The 18,590-nt window shown below is 54.1% G+C and overlaps 1 protein-coding gene across 8 annotated transcripts; it reads left to right on the top strand.

Annotated features, from left to right (window-relative positions):
• The first annotated feature begins 3,363 nt into the window (after positions 1 to 3,363).
• Positions 3,364 to 17,964, top strand: MFSD2B (MFSD2 lysolipid transporter B, sphingolipid). Of its 8 annotated transcripts, none has more exons than XM_020978023.2 (14): positions 3,364 to 3,931; positions 5,932 to 6,057; positions 6,233 to 6,357; positions 6,507 to 6,630; positions 6,825 to 6,858; positions 7,404 to 7,549; positions 7,744 to 7,834; positions 7,934 to 8,052; positions 8,865 to 8,948; positions 9,076 to 9,156; positions 9,291 to 9,400; positions 10,220 to 10,363; positions 13,603 to 13,779; positions 15,817 to 17,964. In XM_020978023.2, exons 1-14 carry the CDS (start codon positions 3,869 to 3,871, stop codon positions 15,944 to 15,946), a joined length of 1,554 nt encoding a protein of 517 aa, XP_020833682.1. In that variant the 5' UTR covers positions 3,364 to 3,868; the 3' UTR covers positions 15,947 to 17,964. The 8 variants fall into 8 exon arrangements, with proteins under 8 accessions (XP_020833682.1, XP_020833685.1, XP_020833688.1 ...); XM_020978022.2 differs by having other exon boundaries at positions 3,365 to 3,931; positions 6,780 to 6,858; positions 8,865 to 8,942; XM_020978021.2 differs by having other exon boundaries at positions 3,366 to 3,931; positions 6,780 to 6,858.
• The last annotated feature ends 626 nt before the right edge of the window (positions 17,965 to 18,590 follow it).

Below are 18,590 nucleotides of genomic sequence, written 5' to 3'. Positions count from 1 at the left end.
TTAGCCCTCAAATCCCTCAGAGGCAGAGATTCCAGGCATCATTATCCCCATGTTACAGGGGAGGAAACTGAGAGCAGAGAGGGGGAGTGGCTGGCCCAGTTAGTCCATCTGGAGGGGGATTTGAACTCAGGATGGTTTGCTATTCGTGTGAATGATTAGAGGTAAGGGTCACCCTTAGGCCTGGATCTTCCTTCCGGATCACTGAGCAGGGAAGGCTCATCCCCACCAAGCCTGGAATTCTAAAAGCAGCCCCACCACTGGGGAGAGACACAATGGTGGTTGGCCCTCATTGAGTTTTCTTGGGCTCCCCAAAGAGTTTGGAATTCCCAAGGAGCTGAGCGGGCAGTGACATAGGGCACCCAAGGGGGCAGAGCCAAGATGGTGGAGTGAAAGCAGTGACTTGCTTAAGCTCCCCTCCAAACCCCTCCAAATAGGCTCTGAACAAATTCTAGAGAAGCAGAACTCACAAAAAGACAGAGTGAAATAAATGTCCAGCCTAAGACAACCTAGATGGTTGATTAGAAAGGTCTATTGCGCTAGGCAGGTAGAGGAGCGCAGTTCACCGTGGGCGCATAGGCAAAAACTAGGCCTCAGCAAACCTGGAGCAGGCCTCAGGGGACTGAATCACAGGCAGCTGAGGCAGTTTCCAGACTTCTCAACACACAAACACCAAAGAACTTAGAAAGTCAGTAGGAAAAGTCTGTGACTGCAGTGAGAGAGAAGCTTGGTCCCAGCCCCTCCCAGCATGGCCCCAGGGCTGCAGCTGCTTCCAGAGTTTAGCCTACAGGCAGAGGGGGAAATCATAGGGATCTCTTTGCTGGTGCGGAGGGAGGATTCTCTTGCTTTGCCCGCATTTGGATCTGGGTCACAGTTCTGGGTGGTGGTCCTGGGGCAAGGAGGAGTGCTGGAATAGTGGAGCTTGTGGCTGTAGTGAAGAGAAAATCCTCCTCACAGTTCCAAGGCAGAAAAGAATGCTTGTGGTCACTCATAGAGCAGAGCACAGGCCAGGAAAGGAGTAAACACCTTGCCCTTGATCATAGCACCTTGCAAGAACAGAAATTTTACAGGTGCCTAGAAGTATCTCTGAAAACAGCTGCACAAAACCCCCAAAGCTTGAGACAACACGTTCTCCACACTGAAAGCAGACTTCTACCTTAACAAAGAGTTTATAACTCACATAATTGGCTGGGATCATGAGCAAGCAGCGCAAAAAGAATCAGACCACAGAATCTTTCTTTGGTGACAAAGAAGATCGAAATATACAACCAGAAGACAACAAAGTCAAAGCTCCTACATCCAAAGCCTCCAAGAAAAGTATGAATTGGTCCCAGGCCATGGAAGAGCTCAAAAAGAATTTTGAGAAGCAAGTAAGAGAAGTAGAGGAAAACTGGGAAGAGAAATGAGAGTGACATAGGGCATCCAAGAGGAAGGGCCACTGGGTCAGACCTCTTGGGAGTGGAGGGCAGGCTTGTGTCCCCAACATCTCCATCCATCCTGGACCGTCCCAGAGCTCAGGCAGCATGAATCAGGTGCCTAAGAAAGAAATGCCTGCCAAACTGAGCTGAATGAATCTTCCCAACACTCTCATGAGCCTGGCAGGGTTCCCATCCCCGTGAAACAAGTCTCACCCAAAAGAAGCAGGATCCTCTTCATAGCCACAATGACCACTGGACAGGGGATTGCCCAACACCTCTCCTACCCTGGGACCTCCCCCACATTATTCTTGGTCTCTGCCCTCTGGGGCCAAACAGAACAGGTGGGAGGGGGGCATCTCATGCCTTCAGGCTTCCCTGGCACCCCCTCTCATTCTTCTCTGCTGAGACCTCACCCTTCCCTTCGAGGTATATATCTGGCAGGACAACAAATATTTGCCATTTGCTAGGGTCTTGGAATAATGGTGATGTTCCAACCTCCTATTAACAACCCTGGGAAGGAAACAGGTATAATTATCATCCTTTTTTAACATAGTGGGAAACTGAGATCCAGTAAGGTTAAGTGCCTTGCCCCCAGCCACACAGCTCTGAGTGTCAGAGGCAGGTCTTAGGTCTCAGACTCCAGGACCAGCACGCTAGTGCTTACCCCTGGACGTGGTGCCTCTCCATGGCAGTCTTCTGCTTATCAACCTCCTCCCCAGAATGAAGCCCCTAGAAGTGAAGCTGGTATAGCAGATGTGGCCTGACCAGGGCACCCAACTCCTCCTGGGTTCTCAACTCAGCCCCTCCTATCGCAGCCCAAGAGCCCCTGGGTTTGGGCTGCCACATCCTAAGGGGACCTGTGCTGACTTTACAGTTCCCTGTTACATCCCAACATGACCATCTAGCCACCCAGGGCCCCACTCACCATCCAGGTCAAGTCTAAGCACCTACTATGTGCCAGGCCCTGTATGCCAGGTGCTGGGGATACAAAGAAAAGCAAATGCCAGTCCCTGCCCTCAAGGAGCTCCCAGTCTAATGGAGGAGACAAAAACAAGATAAACACAGGATAAATTGGAGACAATCAATCGAAGGAAGGTGTAAGAGTAAAGGAGTAAAAGAGGTTTTTAGGGAGGAGGGAGGAAATAAATGCCTACTGTGTTCCAGGCGCTGTGCCAAAGCTACAAATCTGATCTCATTGGACCCTCACAACAACCCTGAGAGGTAGGTGTTGTTATTACCCTTATATTCCAATTAAGAAACTGAGGCAGACAGGGAGTAAGTGACCTGCCCGGGGTCACCCAGCCACTAAGTGTCTGAAGTTGAATTTGAACTCAGGTCTTCTTTACCTGGGCATTGCACCACCTAGCTACCTCAATCAGGAAAGGATTACTGTGGAAGGTGGGGTTTTACCTGAGGTTTAAGGGAAAGGGAAAGAGAAAAGGCCTGGATATGGCACCTACCGTGTGCCAGGCACTGTGCTAAGGGCTTCCCACAACACCCCTGAGAGGTAAGTGCTATTATGACCCACATTGTACAGTTGAGGGAATTAAGGTGAACAGAGGTTAAGTGACTTGCCCAGGGAGACCCAGTCAATCGGTGTTAGGGGCTGGATCTGACCTTTTTTTTTTTTTTTAAAGAAAATCTAGGAGGTAGAAAGGAGGAGAGGCAGCTTTCCAGGCACGGATGCAGCCAGAGAAAATGCCCCGGACTGGGGAATGGGAGCGGGCCCAAAGTGCATGGGGAGGAGCAAGGGCAGCGATTTCCTGGCCCAGAGTGTCTCCCCTCCCCCCCTCTGCCCGGGTAGAACGCTCTCTCTCTCGGAGGGCCAGGACTGCTTTGGGTGGGTGCTCTCAGCGCCTAGCACGGTCTAGGCACTTGATACGTTTTGTTTTGCTTTGCTTTTTTAGTTCAGTCGTTTTCAGTTGAAAGCCTGTCCAATTCGATTTTCCAGACTCGAGTACCCGTTCTCCCCAGCCCGGCCTAGTCAGGGGCACGCCATCCTTGACCAGGAGCCTGCCCTTCCCGCGTCTTAAGCTGCTGCCCGGAAAGTGTGAGCGAAGATAGCGGCCGCCACCCCTGGGCGCCGCGCCCAAGGCTGGCGCTGGTCCCCGCACCACTGAGGCGAGTGTCCCAGGGCTGGACCGCATTTCTGGCTCTCCCTTCACCCCCTGCATCAAGGCCCAGAAAGCGCAAGATCTGCCCAATGCCACACAGCAGGCACAGGGTGAGCCAAGACAGCCTTCCCCCGAGGCCACATAGCTCTAGAACCTGAGAACTCCCCAGGCCCAGCCCCGACAGCCTCCTCCTCTTCAGCGCACACTGGGAAATCCTCCAGCCCCCTCCTGCCCCGCCCTCTCCACCCCGCCCCGAAGCTGCAGCGCGGCTCCAGAAGAGGAGCTCATGCTCCAGGTGGCAGAGACGGTAAAGGACACTGAGGCAGCAGCGGCAGCTGGATGGCAACTTCCACTAGGGGCCCTGGCCCCCAGCCCCTAGAGAAGGAGGAGGACCTCCCTCAGGTGAGGGCAGGGAGGGTTGGCACGGGAGTCCAGGGGTGGGGAGGAAGATCAGTGTCTGGCCACCAGAGGCTGACCTCCTGGCACTCCTAAGTGGGGAAATTCTTCCTGATTTTAGGCTGAAATCAGCCTTTGGGGGCCAGCCTCGCTGAGAATTGTGAGGTCCTTCTCCCCTGGGCAGGCAGCACTGTCCAGTGCTGGCTTCACGGGCTCATCCATCCCTCCTGCCCCCTCCAACATGGGCTGGCCGGCCTACCCTCCATGACTTGGCTTTCCGTGGCTCTGGGGAAGTGTGAGGGTGGTAGCACCGAGATAAGCTTCTATCTGGGGGCCCAGGGAGGGAGCCCAGGCCTGCCGGGTGGAGCCATGGGCTGCTCCTTCCTTCAGGGCTGGGCCTCCTCCGAACAGCCCCTAGCACCTTCTCTGGAGTCCCCTGGAAGGGAAGGGTGGCGGGCCCAGCTGGACTCCCCTCGCAGACCCCCTGAGTGGGCATCCAGCTTGTAGGGGAGCATGTAACTCACCTACCTTGCACACACACATTCTGTCCTAAACTCATACACACAGAGGCACATGCACACCATGAGCAGTAGCAAGGTTAGGCTGAAGGGGGAACATCCCAGCTAGGAAGGTGGCCTCCTGTCTGTCCTGGAGAGTTTGGTGAGGTTCCAGGGAGACAGTGGATGCTAGGGACAGAGTCCTAGGACCCCTGGGCTCTAGACCCAAATCTATCCATAAGAGTCTTGGCTCTCTGTGACCTTCCATCCAATTTGATCTGTTCCATGTATTTAGCATTTATTAAATGCCTACTATGTGCCAGGCACGAGAGCTACAAAGGCAAGAATGAAACAGCCCCCTGCCCTCAGGGAGCTGGCATTCTCCTGGAGGAACCAGGAGACCCCAGACCAGGAAATGCAAAAGATATGAAGGGTGTTTACAAAGTCTGTGCTTGGCCCATTAGCCATCCCTGCGCCAAAGTGCTTGGTCAGACCAAGGCCACTGCAGAGGAAGGAGGAGGCTTCCCTGGGGCCCAGGCAGTGACTTCTCTCTGCCCCTTCCTTCTGGCATTGCCTCCTCTGAGGACATGGGTCACACAGAAGAGGGGACAATATATAGGTCTTTCTCTGGTGGCAGACACAGGAGTCGAGAGCTTAAGGGCTGCACTGTGAGGGAGATCTTAGGTCAGCACTCATGGGCTGCTCTTGAAGAGTTCAGCGACTGAGACCCTTCAGCCAAACTCCCTGCTGTCTTCCCCTCCAGAACCCCTTGTGGGGAGGGAGCAGCCCCCCCCACCTGAGCCCCTGGCCCCCAGGGTCCACGAGGTCCTGCCAGGGCTCATGAGGAAAGTCTGAAGATGGCAATCCTCCCAGCCCTCTGCCCCTGTCTCCCTCAGGTCCCAGGCTATGTGTCCCTTCACCTCAGGGGCCTCTGGCCCATCCCCAGTCTGTCCAAGAACCTTCTACACCATCCTCACCAGAGGCTAGCCTGTCTTTGCCTGAAGTCCCCCAGGGAGGGGGAGCGCCCACCTTCCTGACATCCAGCCCTCGGAAGCTCCTTGGCATCTACCCCACCCCCACGCAGATCAGGATAATTTGTTCTCTTGGGAGCGAGCATAAGCACCGGCTCCCCCTAATTGCTCTCTGTCGGTCAAAGCTGCAGTTGTAACCTGGAGTCTCCCGACACCCTGACTCCCAGGCCTCCTGATGCCCAGGTCTGACTGTACCCCACCCCCCAAGGCCTTCCGCAGGGCCATGCGGCAGCTCCCTCAGGGCAGGGGCTGCAATGCTTGCTCTCATCTTTGGACCCCCGGAGCCCAGCAGGGCTCAGCAAACAGCCGTGTGGACACAAACAAGGGCCCGGGCTCAGATCCCGACTGCACTTACCAGCTGGGTGCCCTCGAGCCTCGTGTCCCCCTCTGGCCTTGATGAACTCCAAAGCTCCTTCTAGCTCTGCATGCAAGATCCCGCGATGGGGGAGGGGCTGAGGGAACATTTGTCTTTCCCCAGGACAGGCCTTCTGGGCACCTCTCGGTGATCTCTAAGCTCTGTTACAGCATTGGGGGGGCCCCCAACCAGGCAGCCTCCAGTGCAGCAGCCTTCTACCTGCAGCTGTTCCTGCTAGATGTGGCCGGGGTGAGACCCTCCTCCCTCTAGCCCAGAGCAGCCTTCTTTCCTGAAAGGGCCAGGGGCTGTGGCTGGTCTTGGCCTGTTGGGTGTGGGCATGTGTGCCCTTGTGCACGTGGCAGGGAGGGCACTTGGCTACAAAGCTGGAGCTGACCCCATACCCACTTCTCTTCTCTTGCCTCAGATCCCCGCAGTTCAAGCCTCGCTTGTCGTGTTTGTGGGTAAGCTCTTGGGGGCTGCAGCTGACCCCGCAGCTGGCTTTATCATCAGCCGGAGCCCACGGACTGCTCTGGGCCGCCTCACACCCTGGTGAGCCCCAGCGGGATTGTGGGCATGGGCAGTGTCACTTTGACTGCGCCTCTGTGCCCAGGAGGAAGAGCGGGGGTGGGGGAGGCAGGGCTCATTCCTGAGGGGACCAGAGGCTGGGCTCATCCCTTTCCTACCCTGCCCTGCCCCAGGATCCTGGGCTGTTCGCCTTTTCTGGCCCTCACCTACTTCTTCCTGTGGTTCCTGCCCCCCATTGGCCGTCTTCAGGGTCTCTGGTATGCAGCTTTCTATGGCCTCTTTCAGGCCCTGTCCACGGTGAGTCCCTCCCTGGCTGTCTGGTGTGGTCCCACTGCCCTCTGGGCCTCTGGCCTCAGCATTCAATACTGCAGAGGGGCAGGGCAGGAAGATGGTCCTCCAAAGGGACCCAAGGCCCTTCACTGTCATGATGCGTCCCCTTCTTGCAGCTGCTCCAGGTCCCATACTCAGCCCTCACTATGTTCCTCACTCAGGACCAGGAGGAGCGAGATTCGGCCACTGCCTACCGTGAGTCAAGAGGCCTCAGACCCCTTTCTGGGGAAGATGTCCCTGGGGCGTGCATCACAGCCAGTCAGTCAATGGACAATTATTAAGTGCCAAGTGCTGGAGATACAAAGAAAGGCAAAAGACAGCCCCATTCTTGGGGCTGTCTACAGGTGTGAGGAGCCTGGGAGGAGGGGAGGGGGCTTGGAAGGCCAGGCAGAGCATTTGTCTTTGCTCCTTGAGGCTAGAGGCAGCCCCTGGAGGTTACCGAGGAGGGGGTGAGTGGTGAGAGCTGCACTTTAGGAAAAGTCAAGTTGGTGGCTGGACTGCGGATGGCCTGGAGTGGGGAGAGGCCCAAGGCAGGCAGACCCCCCAGAGGCTAGCCACAACCCAGCCTGAGGGGATGAGGGTCTGCACCAGGATGGGCCAGAGGCAGGGGCACAAGGGGCAAATGTGAGAGAAATGACGGGCGGGGCACAAGGGGCAAATGTGAGAGAAATGACGGGCTGGTGGGTGGGGGCAGGGGCTCTGCAGCCCTCCTCAGTGACCCTGCCCCCTCCCCACCCCAGGGATGACCATGGAGATGGCTGGCACGCTGACTGGAGCCACAGTCCATGGCCTCATTGTGGCTGGTGCACACAAGGCTCCCAGATGCCCCGAGGCCAACCTCACTGACCCCCTTCTGTCTGTGGCCTCCAGTATCTCTCCCCACACGGTGAGACTCAGCCTGCTAGGACCCCCAAGGGGCTCCTGTCACCAAAGACTCTCATTAACTAGAGGCCAGGGGGCCCTCTTTGGAGAGAGGGGGAGGGCAATGTGGACAGTCTCCCATGGGGACCTGCTGGGGAATGCTGAGGGAGCTCCAGAACCTTCCAGCCAGCTCGCCTTGTGACTGCCGGGTTCCCACAGAGCCAGCTTTACATGATTGCTGCTGGGGTCATCGCGGGAACCTACCCCCTGTGCACGGCCCTGCTCGCCCTGGGGACTACAGAGGAAGATGGTGACTGTGGACAGGGACGGGATTCCCTTTGGGGCTGGGGGCTCCTCTGGGGGCAGGTCCTCTCCTAACATCACACCGGCATCCGTGTCTGGCCTCCAGATGGCTACATCCTTGAGCAACGGAGGGTCCCCTTCTTCCAGGGGCTCAGCCACACTCTCCAGCATCAGCCATACCAGAAGCTTGTGGCTTCCTTCCTGTTCATCTCTGCTGCTGTCCAGGTAACTCTAGCCTGGTGTCTGGCCCACTAACCCTAGGAGACCCTCAAGATAGGGAAAAGGAGCTGGTCAGCCCCTGGCCCAAGGCCCAGGTAGAACCTCCATGGGATGCAGCCAGGGCCTGGGGGTGGGGGGGTGGTGCTGAGGCACAGCAGAGAGAGGCTAAGGGCACCCTTGGGCCCTGTTGAAATCCTCATCCCCAGCATCCCTGGGGGCTGGGGACAGTCTTTGAGCAGGACGTGGGTCATAAAGACCGGGCCAAATGTGGGCTGCCCAAAGTCCCCAGACTCCCACCACCCAGTTTGTGCCCAAGCCAATGGTCTTCTATAATGATGGCGGCCTTCCATGGCATGACCCAGTGTCTGCTGAGCCTGGCAAAGGCACCCACCGTGCTTTGGGGAGAGCCCCAGCAAAGACCCACAGCCCACATCAATGGAAGTGCTTAGCCATAGGCTCCTTCCGACATGCCCTCTCTCTAATGAAGGAGTTCCCAGAAAACCAGGACAAGCCACCCAGGGCCTCACGCCATGACATGAACAGATGGTCACTAAGGCCTGCTCTGGATGGAGCCCTGTGCCTGGGCAGGAGTCCATCCCTGCCTCATGGGAGCTCAGCCATCTATAGTGTCCAGTGCCCACCTAGCCAGGGCCATGGCCAGGGAACATGGCCTCCCACGTGGACTCCCCAAAGAGTTGGGGCGGGCAGTGGGTTTGGGGCCAGGACACCTGGCTTCAGATCCTCTCTGGGCAAGTCTCCCTGGTTGTTGGGGGTGAGGGCCCTGGGGCCAGCTGACAGCTGTCCTCCCATCCCTGCAGGTTCAGCAAAGCTATCTCGTCCTGTTCTGCACCCACGCGGCCCCCCTGCATAGCCACATGCAGAATCTGGTGCTGCTGGTACTGGTGAGGGGGCCAGCAGTGGTCAGGGGTGTCACATGGGGGCAGAGGCCTGCACCCTCATTCCTGTCCCTTGGGATAGAGCTGGGAGATCCCCAGCAGTGATGATGACAGCGTGGTTCCCCTCCCCCAGGTGGCAGCTGTCCTGAGCACCCCATTCTGGGAATGGTTCCTGCAGAGAGTCGGGAAGAAGGCAGTGGCCTATGGGATCGGGGTGTGTGAGTGCAGAGGGGCTCAGGCTAGGCTGATGGTGAGGGGTGGCATACAGAACTGGGGTGCTGAGTAGAGGGGGGCCCAGAGGGTCTGATGGGGGGCGGTCTCTGACAGGCTCCTCTCTCACCTCCACAGGCAATGGTGCCTTCCGCGCTCCTGCTCGCAGCAGTCCCCACTGCCCCCGTGGCCTACGCTGTGGCCTTCGTGTCAGGCACCAGCATCGCCCTGGCCTCGCTGCTGCCATGGTGGGTGGCCCAGGGCAAGGATCTTCCTGGAGAGGGGGGAAGGGGCAGCTGTCTGGGGGGAGGCTTCCTGGCACGCTGCAGGTGGCGGCTCAGGACAGGTGGACATGGGTCAGAGGCGCCAAAAGAGAGCCCAGCAGGGTCAGAGGAGGGTAGGTGTGGGCTCATGAGTTGGGCTGGACTTGGAAGAGCAGGCAATCTTTGGGAAAGGAATGAGGCCAGCCAGTGTCCAGACAAGTGGAGACTGGCCCAGCTGAGGGAGGCTGGGACCTCAGACCACTCTTGGCAGGAGGAATGTGGCCAGAGGCACTGTGGGTAGGGAGGAGCCCAGGGGAGAAGTGGTGAGGGCCTGAGCCAGGGCAGCAGCTGGTCCTGGGAATGGAAGGGCAAGGGAGGGAGAGCCCTCCTATGGGCCAGGCCCTGGACTGAGTGCTTTGCGAGCATCCTCTTATTTGGTCTTCAACAACCCTGGGAGGAGGTGCTATTATTATCCCCATTTTATAGATGGGGAAACTGAGGCAGGCTGCAGTGACCTGACTTGCCCAGGGTCACATAGCTTGTAAGTGTTTAAGGCCAGATTAAAACTCAAGTCTTCCTGATTCCCAGCCTGGGGCTCTATCCACTGAGCCACCTAGCTACTTCGGGCAGCTTTGAGGGACAGTGGAAAAGGGAAGGTGGGAGGAGCCTGTTAGCCTAGGGCCCTTTTGAGAGGAGCAGGGCAGCTTGAGGAAGGGGGGGACTGGCCTGATCGTCCTTCCCCTGGCTTGTCGGGGGTCACGGACAGTGTATGTTGGCGGGGGATGGGGTGGGCTTTGTCCCCAGGTCCATGTTGCCGGACATTGTGGACGACTTCAGACTCCACAAAGTTCCTCTGAAGGGCTTGGAGACCATCTTTTACTCCTCCTACGTCTTCTTCACAAAGCTATCGGGGGCCGGGGCTCTGGGCATCTCCACCCTGAGCTTGGAGTGAGTGACTTGGGCCCCGCAGGGAGCAGGGCAGGGAAGGCTGTTGGAGGGGAGCAGAGGGGGCCATGGGTGAGGCAGGGGAGCGGGGCAGGGGGACTGCGGTGGCTCCGCAGGGAGCAGGGCAGGGAAGGCTGTTGGAGGGGAGCAGAGGGGGCCATGGGTGGGGCAGGGGGAGTAGGGCAGGGGGGGCCCATGGGGCCCTGAGGGGAGCAGGGCATTCAGCCTGGGGGCCACGTCCAACCTTGGTTCCCAGTGGGAGCTGGACCGGCTGGAGGGTCTGAGGAGATCGCCTGCTTACCCTTAGGGCTGGGGAGATCTCCCAGCTCTTCCTGTTCCTGGGAGTGTTTGGGGCCATCGCTGGCTGGCCGGTCCTGCCACTCACGCTGTTTGTCTGTGACCGTTCTGCTGTCCAGAGCCTGCTCACATTTAGGGTTTGGGCTCATTTCATCCCCATAACAATCATAGGAGGTAGGTGCTCCTATTTTTCCCATTTTACAGATGAGGAAACTGAAGCCCATAGAGGCTAAGTTACTTATCCACGGTCACATAGCCAGGGAGACTCTGGGCACTGCCAGGGGTCCTGTCATAGGCCTCAGTTTTCCCCTGCTCCCTCAGCCTGCCTGCCTGGTGTCTCTTATCAGTCACTGGGGCCCAGAACAAGTTCTCCAGGTGAGGTCTGACAAGGGCAGAGGAGGGCAGGACCATCACTTTCTGTATCTTGTAAGGCGGCCCCATTTTGAATGAATGACTATGACATTTACTTATATGGAGCTTGTGGCCCACTCAGACCCCGAGATCTTTTTCCAAGACAGTTCCCTGACCATGTGCCCCCTTAGTTTTTTGGACCCAAGTTTGAGCCTTGTATTGGTGCCCACGGCTCTGGCTGGTCTAAATTTCTTGTGCTCATGGCTCTGCCATGCAGGGTGTTAGCCCTGCATCCAAGCTTTGTGTCCTCTGCAAATCTGATGAACATGCCCTCAATGCCTTCTTCCAAGTCACTGATTAAAATGCTAAACAGGGCAAAGGGACACAAACATTTACATAGCCCCTACTACATAGCCCTAGGCACTTTACAATGATTATCTCATTTGATCCTTGCTGCAACCCTTCAAGGCAGGGGCTGTTATTCCTATTTTTTAGCAGAGGAAACTGAGGTGGACAGAGGTAAAGTGACTTGCCCAGGGTCCCCCAGCTAGCAACTGTCTGAGATTGGGACTCAGGTCTCCTGGCTCCAGGCCCTGGCTCTGGGCACTCTGGCACCCCCTAGACACTTCTGCATGGTGCCCCAGCCACCCCTGGGGTACTTCTTCCTAACTGGAGTTGGACCTTTAATGACTCAGCAGGCACATAGGGCGTGCCCATTTCTCCAGCTCCAACTACCATCACTGGGTCCATATCTATCCATCTTGTCCACAAGTGTCTGCTGAAATCCGGGGCCAGTCAGTGGGCTCTAGTTTTCCCCAGGTGACCCCCAGAGAGTGTGACATGCTGGCTTATGTTTGGGGCTCGGAGGCGGCTGCAGACACTCACCATTAGGTCCTGGCCGGATTACTTGGATTTTCTCATTTGGATGATAGGGTAATGATGCCTGGCCACACCTCGCAGGTCTGCCAGCGTGGTAAGAATGGGAGGGATGATACTGTCCGATGTCCCTGCTGGGGCTTGTTCTTACCAGGATAGGACCTCAGCTAGGGCTGGTCAGCAGTGGGGCACCCTTGCTCATCATGGGGACCAACTCTCCTTTAACTGTTTGGGTTCCATCCTTTCTGGTTTCCAGATCCCTCGTTGTCCTTTCCAGAGGGAAGTACGCCTTCCTTCTCTTGGGGCTCCACCCCAAGCAATGCCCTTCTCCCTCCTTGGATCTCCCTCAGAGAGGCGGCCTGGCCTGGCCTGGCCGCTAAGGAGCTGGCCATGGTGAGGAAGTCCTGCCTCAGACCATTCTAGCAGGTCCCTTCACCTCCCAGTGCCCCCCAGGAAACTCCTGAGACTCTGAGCTGCAGAATTGGTGCAGAGCCCCTGCTTGGGGGTGAATGCAAGAAGTCTGGGCTGGTCCCTATTGTTCAAGAGATTCTTTTAGATGCCTTTCATGTCCCTGGTTGGCCCAAGCTCCTGAACTGTACACTCCTGACTCTTTCCTTGTGGGGCCAGACCCTACTTCTGGGCCTCTGCTCTTGCTACCTGCCCTCACTTCCATCTTCTGGACATCCACACTGGCCAATGAGATTCTTATGCATCAATTGATCTAGACAGCTTCCCCTTTCCCCCCTCACTGGAATTGTTTCAGCATCTTCAGGATTTCATTCTTGAGCATCTCCTACCCTTGAGGGGCTGACTTTCCCTGAAGAATTTGAGTCTCTGAGATCCTTTCTCTGAGCCCTTGGAAAATAGCTCTCCTGACATCTATGGTACCTCTTGGGCTATGTCCCAATTTTTCTCTCCTCCTCCTCTATCAAGAACTCTGGGATAGAGTGCTGGTTACCTCAGGGTTCCCAGCATTCTCATATCAGCAACCAGTTAGTGAGAATTAGGTGAGAAATAGGATTTCTCCTGATTGATTCTTCTACCTTTTGAAGGATGAAATTATTAGTAAGATAAATCAAGGTGTTATTAGATGCTCTTCCTTTGGCAAAAGTTAGGGGAGAGAGAAGGGGTGGAGAGAAGAAGGAGGAGGGGGGAGGGGAGAGGAGGGAAAGAGAGGAGAGAGCTAGGAGGAAGGAGAGGGAAAGATGGAGGGGAGGGGGGGAGAGAGAGAGGAGAGAGAGAGAGAGAGAGAGAGAGAGAGAGAGAGAGAGAGAGAGAGAGAGAGAGAGAGAGAGAGAGAAGAGAGGGAGAGAACCTGCCTCAACAGATGTCTGGATAAATGAAGCTCCCTATCATTCCCAATGCATGCCTCTGTGCCAGGCTTGGGATCTGCTTCCCAAACTTTTCATCCATATCTTCTTTATGTCCGAATTGGTCTGAGGTTTCCTCCAATGACAAAATCACTTCTACCAAATCACCCAATTCTCTCCCCCATTCATCCCTCCTCTGGTGCCTGGATCTTCTCACAGGGATATACTTTGTCAAGACAAAATGTTACCCTGTGGGTTCCTGTCTTATTTCTTTTAATAACATCCCAGCCAGGAGGGGAGCTCCCCCAATCTCAGTGAGATGCCTGTGACGTCCAGTTTGCCTTCTGCAATGGGTCATGAGTTCATATGCACTTCAGAGGGCATGGGCTTTATAGCATTTTGTCTCAGGTTTGCAGGGTACGAGTCTGGCTCCTGTAAACAGTCTGACAAAGTGGTCATCATGCTCAAAGTCTTGATTGGCGCTGTCCCCACCAGCATGGTGCTGATAGGTCTGGGCATTCTGTCTGTTTACCCCATCACCGAGCAGCGGCGCCGGGAGACTGCCCATAGGCTGGATATGCTGAGGTGGGCACCTGCATCCACAGCTCTGTGAGACCGTAACATGCTCATGGATACGTGAACTCAGGCACACACATAAGTACATGTACACGGGGACTTGCACATATGCATGCAATTGCAGACATGTGTGAACACACGAGGCTGCCTGTGACCACATATACACCATTCAGTGGGGAAGATTGGTCCTGCTGACCCTAGGCCCAGGGAGAATTCAGGGCAAGTCAAGTAGTATTTATTAAATACCTCTTACTATGGGCCAGGCACTGAACATGCAAGGACCAAACTGGAGCAGCTGCTGCTGCCCACCAGTAGCTGACATCCTTCTGGGCAGTGGCCACTGAGGCATCAGATTAGTAAATACCACCACCTATGTACACAGTGAACATACAGTAATTTTGACAGTGTTGGGGGGGTGCACTAACATGGGAGTAATCAGACAGGGCTTCTCATAAGAAGTGTCACCTGAGCTGAGCCCTGAAGGAATTAGAGATTCCAAGAGGAAGAGTATCCTAGACATGGCAGACAGTGCAAAGGTGCAGAGGTGGGAGATGTAATATTGCCCAGGGAGCAGTGGAGTTTACTAAGCCGGGGAGTGAAGTGGTTAGCTTTTGTCTCACAATATCTCTCAAAGAGAATATACATGAGAAGTTGGTCAACTGGGTCAAAGGTAGTTGAGGGCTAAGAAGGTTGAATGCTAAGAAAAGGCCATTGTAAGAAGCCACTAAGAGATCACTGGTAACATTGGAGAGAACACATTGAAGTGAATGATGAGGTTGGAAGCCAGGTCACCCAGAGCTAATAAGCGGATAAGAGGAGTGCTAATCCTGAGTCTGCCTGAGAAAGTTCTGACTGTGAACTGTCCTGCCCTCTTGCCTCCCCTGCCCTCAAGGAGCTCCCAGCCTAAAGAAGGAGGCAGCATGCAATTAACTCTTAATTAATTAAGAAATGTACAGGGCGAATTGAAGGCAATCTCAGGGAGGGAGGCTAAGAAAACTAAGTCTTGAAGAAAGCAGGGAAGCCAAGAAGCAGGGATGATGAGGGAGGGGGGTCCAGGCATAGGAATGGCCAGACAAAAGCCTGGAGCCAAGATATGGCTGTAATACCTCAATTATGAGCTGTAGACCCAAGGCTTGTGGTGGTCTCAACAGTGATGGAGGAATTAGGAAGAGGGCAGGCTTCGGGGAGAGAAAGCCTGAGGTTAGTTTGGGGCAAGGTAACTGAAGATGTCTGCCAGACATCGGGTCTGAAATGCCCAGTAGCCCCCTGGAGTCTATATCAGGAGAGAGCTTAGGGCCAGATAGATAAGTAGATCTTGGAACCTTCTGCCTAGGAGATAATAGTTAATCCATGAGACAGAATGAGATCCCCCAGGGCAGGCATCTAGAGGGAGAAGTGCCCAGGATAAAGTCACAAGGAACGCCTGAGGCTAGAGGGGTGGGGTCTGAAGGAGGATCCAGCCAAGGAGACGGAGAAGGAGTGGTCAGAGAGGGAGGAGAACCAGGGGAGATGGTGTCCTGAAAACCCAGAGAGAAGAGAGGATCCAGGAGGACAGGGTGACCAGCAGTGTCAGGCTACAGAGAGATTGAGAAGCATGGGGACAGAGGAAATGCCATTGGGTCTGACAGCGAAGAGGTCATCAGTCACTTTGGAGAGAATAGCATCAGAAGCTGATTGTAAGGCAGCAAGAGGAGAGAAAGTGGAGGCACCTAGTGTAGACGGCCTTTTCAGGTTTGGCCATGATGGGGGAAGATGTAGGATGGTAGTGTCCAGTGAGGGTTTCTTCAGGATTCAGGAGACCTAGACATATCCATAGGCCACAGCGGAGATGACAGTCATGGAGACTGAAAATGAGAGAAAAGCATGTCTAAAGTGTCCTTCCAGCCTAGGAGCCCCCTTTGGCAAGGGAGGGGGCTGTCTCTTCCTCTGGGCTTAGAGCAGACAGTGTTGGGAGGGTGGGGGCGGGGCATCCACAGAAGGGCAGTGGCGGCCTCCTCCTGTAAGTAGGAGCCCTTTCCCATGCTCGACTTTCTTCTCCCCTCACAGGAGGGAGGTGCCCGTGTGTCTGGTAACCCAGTCCCAGTGTAGCCCAGAGTGGAGCCACCACTCTGACGCAGCACCGAGCCTAGCAAAGGCCCGAGAGTCTGGCTCCCAGCCTGGGTTCTGCTGGGTTTGAAGAAGGAATTAGGGCAAGGCATTTGAAATGGCAGGCCAATGCTCATGCCAGACGATGCTGTGGGGCAGCCTTCCATGGAGTCTACCAGCCTGTGATCAGATCCAGAGCTCTCAAGGCACACAAGAAGCCAGCACCTGGTCCCCTTGGTGGAGCCTGAAGGACACTTCCATCTTCATCTATCTCGAAAAGGCTGTGATGGTCCATCTCCTAAACTCTCCCCATGCCCCACGTTCCTATTACTGTAAAGGCAGCACCAACCTCCCACTTCCCCGGTTTCACAGCCTCAGAGTCTCCCTGGATTCTTCACTAGCTCTCCCCCCAGTTCTGCCCCTGCCCCCACTGCCATATCCAATATGGTGCCAAGGCCTCTGCTTTCACCTCTGCAGCATCTCTCTTCAGTGTGCCCCCTCCTCTCCTCTGATCCTGCTCCCACCCTGATGCAGACCCTCATTCCCTCACGCCTGGACTGTGGCAACAGCTGCTGGGGTTGGGGGTCTGCCTCCCCACTCCAGTCCATCCTCCAGCCACCAAAGGGATTTTCCTAAAGCACGGGTCTGACCACGTCACCCCCACCACTCCAATAGCTCCCTATCACCATCAGAAGCAAACCCTAAATGCTCTGCTTGGCCTTCAAAGCCCTTCCCAACGTCCCCCACTCTTCCCTTTCCAGGCTTCTTACACCTGATTCCCCAACACATCCTCTTTAGTGCCATGACCCCAGCCTCCCAGCTGTCCCCTGAGCCTGGAATGCTGGTCCTCCTCTACTCTGACCACTGACCTCCCAGCTCCCCGCTCCTTCCCAACTCCTCTTCATGCCAGGCTCCTCTCCCTGTTAGTTATTTCCTATTTATCCTGTATGTAGCTTGTTCTCTATTTTGTTGTTTTCATGTTGTGTCCCCCCCTCCACACCTCCCCATTAGGGTGTAAGCTCCTCAAGGGCAGAGACTGTCTTTTGCTTCTTTTTGTATCCCAGTGCCTAGCACATAGTAGGTACTTAATAAATGTTTATTGCTTGATTTCCTACCAAAGACCAGCAGCATTCTAAATGCTTTTCTCAAGTTCCAGAAAGGCAAAAGCCACAGCTTTGCAGAAATAGAAGTAGACGGTGCCACATGCATGTGCACACACACCCAAAGAGCATGCACTAAAAGGTGGGTGTGACCTTTTCTGATTTAAAAAAAGAAAAAGTGTTCTGATGTTGCCACAGGTACGATCTCTACCATGTAGGCTGGGCTCACTTTTTTCAGTGGGTCTTGAACCTGTCAGCCCAGGAAACCAGGGCTCAGGTCACTGACCTAAGCTGCCTGGGCCACAAGTGCGAATACCCCCCTTCCCTCAGGAGGCCTCTGACCAGCAGGCCCCAGCCAAAACGATGCTGTGTCCTTGCTGAATAGCCTTTCTCTGGCTCCCTGTGGGATGATCTGTAAGGAGCTAATTTCCTTCTAGATCAGATCCTGAGGCCCCTGAGGCTGCCCTAGGCTACATAGATAGGGTCCACTTCTTTCTCTTTCTCTTTTTCTTTTCTTTTCTTTTCTTTTCCTTTCCTTTCCTTTCCTTTTTTCTTTCTTTCTTTCTTTCTTTCTTTCTTTCTTTCTTTCTTTCTTTCTTTCTTTCTTTCTTTCTTTGTTTCTTTCTTTCTTTCTTTCTTTGTTTCTTTCTATCTTCCTTCCTTCCTTCCTTCCTTTCTTCTGTTTTTTCACTTTCCTTTTTTTATTAATTTTTTTTTAAGGCAATTGGGGTTAAGTGACTTACCCCGGGTCACACTAGTAAGTGTCAATGTTTGGTCTGAGGCCACATTTGAACTCAGGTCCTCCTGACTTCAGGGCTGGTGCTCTATCCACTGCACCACCTAGCTGCCCCCTATTAATTTTTTTAAACTTAAATTCTAAAAACTTAAATACAAAATAAGAAAAGAAATAAAAGTATTGGCATGCACACAGCAGAACATGATTCAAAATAGACAGTGATCAATATCCATTTCAAGAAGCCTATGTAATAAATACTGCACGTTGTGTCCAGAGCTGTCCATCTTTTCTTTGCTTCCTGGTGAGTTTTCCTTTGTTTTCTGCTGTGCATTTTACTTTGGAATTTTTTCCCCTTTCCTCCTCCCCCTCCCCCAAGAAGGCTACAATTAAGCATGGTGATACACACACACAGTATACACACACACATATATATATGCATACACATATGCACACACATACACACACAAGCACATACATACAATTACCTATACCCACACATACTTAGATAGCTATAATCATACAAATTTATATACATGAGTTCATACGTATCTATGTAAGACCATACTATACTTGTCATCTCTCTCTGAGGGTGGATCACCTCTTCCTTCATAAACCCGATTCTTTCCATATTTTTCTAAGTCTACCAACTCATTATTTCCTAAACCACAACAATATTCCAAACTTATACTGTCTGGTTATAAAAAAAATATCGATAAATATGGCTGACATATAGTGTAGTTTCCCTATTTTTCTCTTTTAATTAAATCTGTTTAGCTTTAACTTTCTCTGAGATGATTACTAACCCTCATTTTTTCCCCTAATAAATTCTATTCCTGATCTTTATTTTATGTTTGTATGTTTTTCTTATCTCCTATCTCTCCTGACTCCTCTACTTCACT

This window comes from Phascolarctos cinereus, unplaced genomic scaffold (genome assembly GCF_003287225.1).
Source record: "Phascolarctos cinereus isolate Bilbo 61053 unplaced genomic scaffold, phaCin_HiC Scaffold_2;HRSCAF=192, whole genome shotgun sequence".
Classification (NCBI taxonomy): domain Eukaryota; kingdom Metazoa; phylum Chordata; class Mammalia; order Diprotodontia; family Phascolarctidae; genus Phascolarctos; species Phascolarctos cinereus.
The sequence above is the reverse complement of the archived record's forward strand: the minus strand, read 5'-3'. Positions and strand labels throughout refer to the sequence as shown.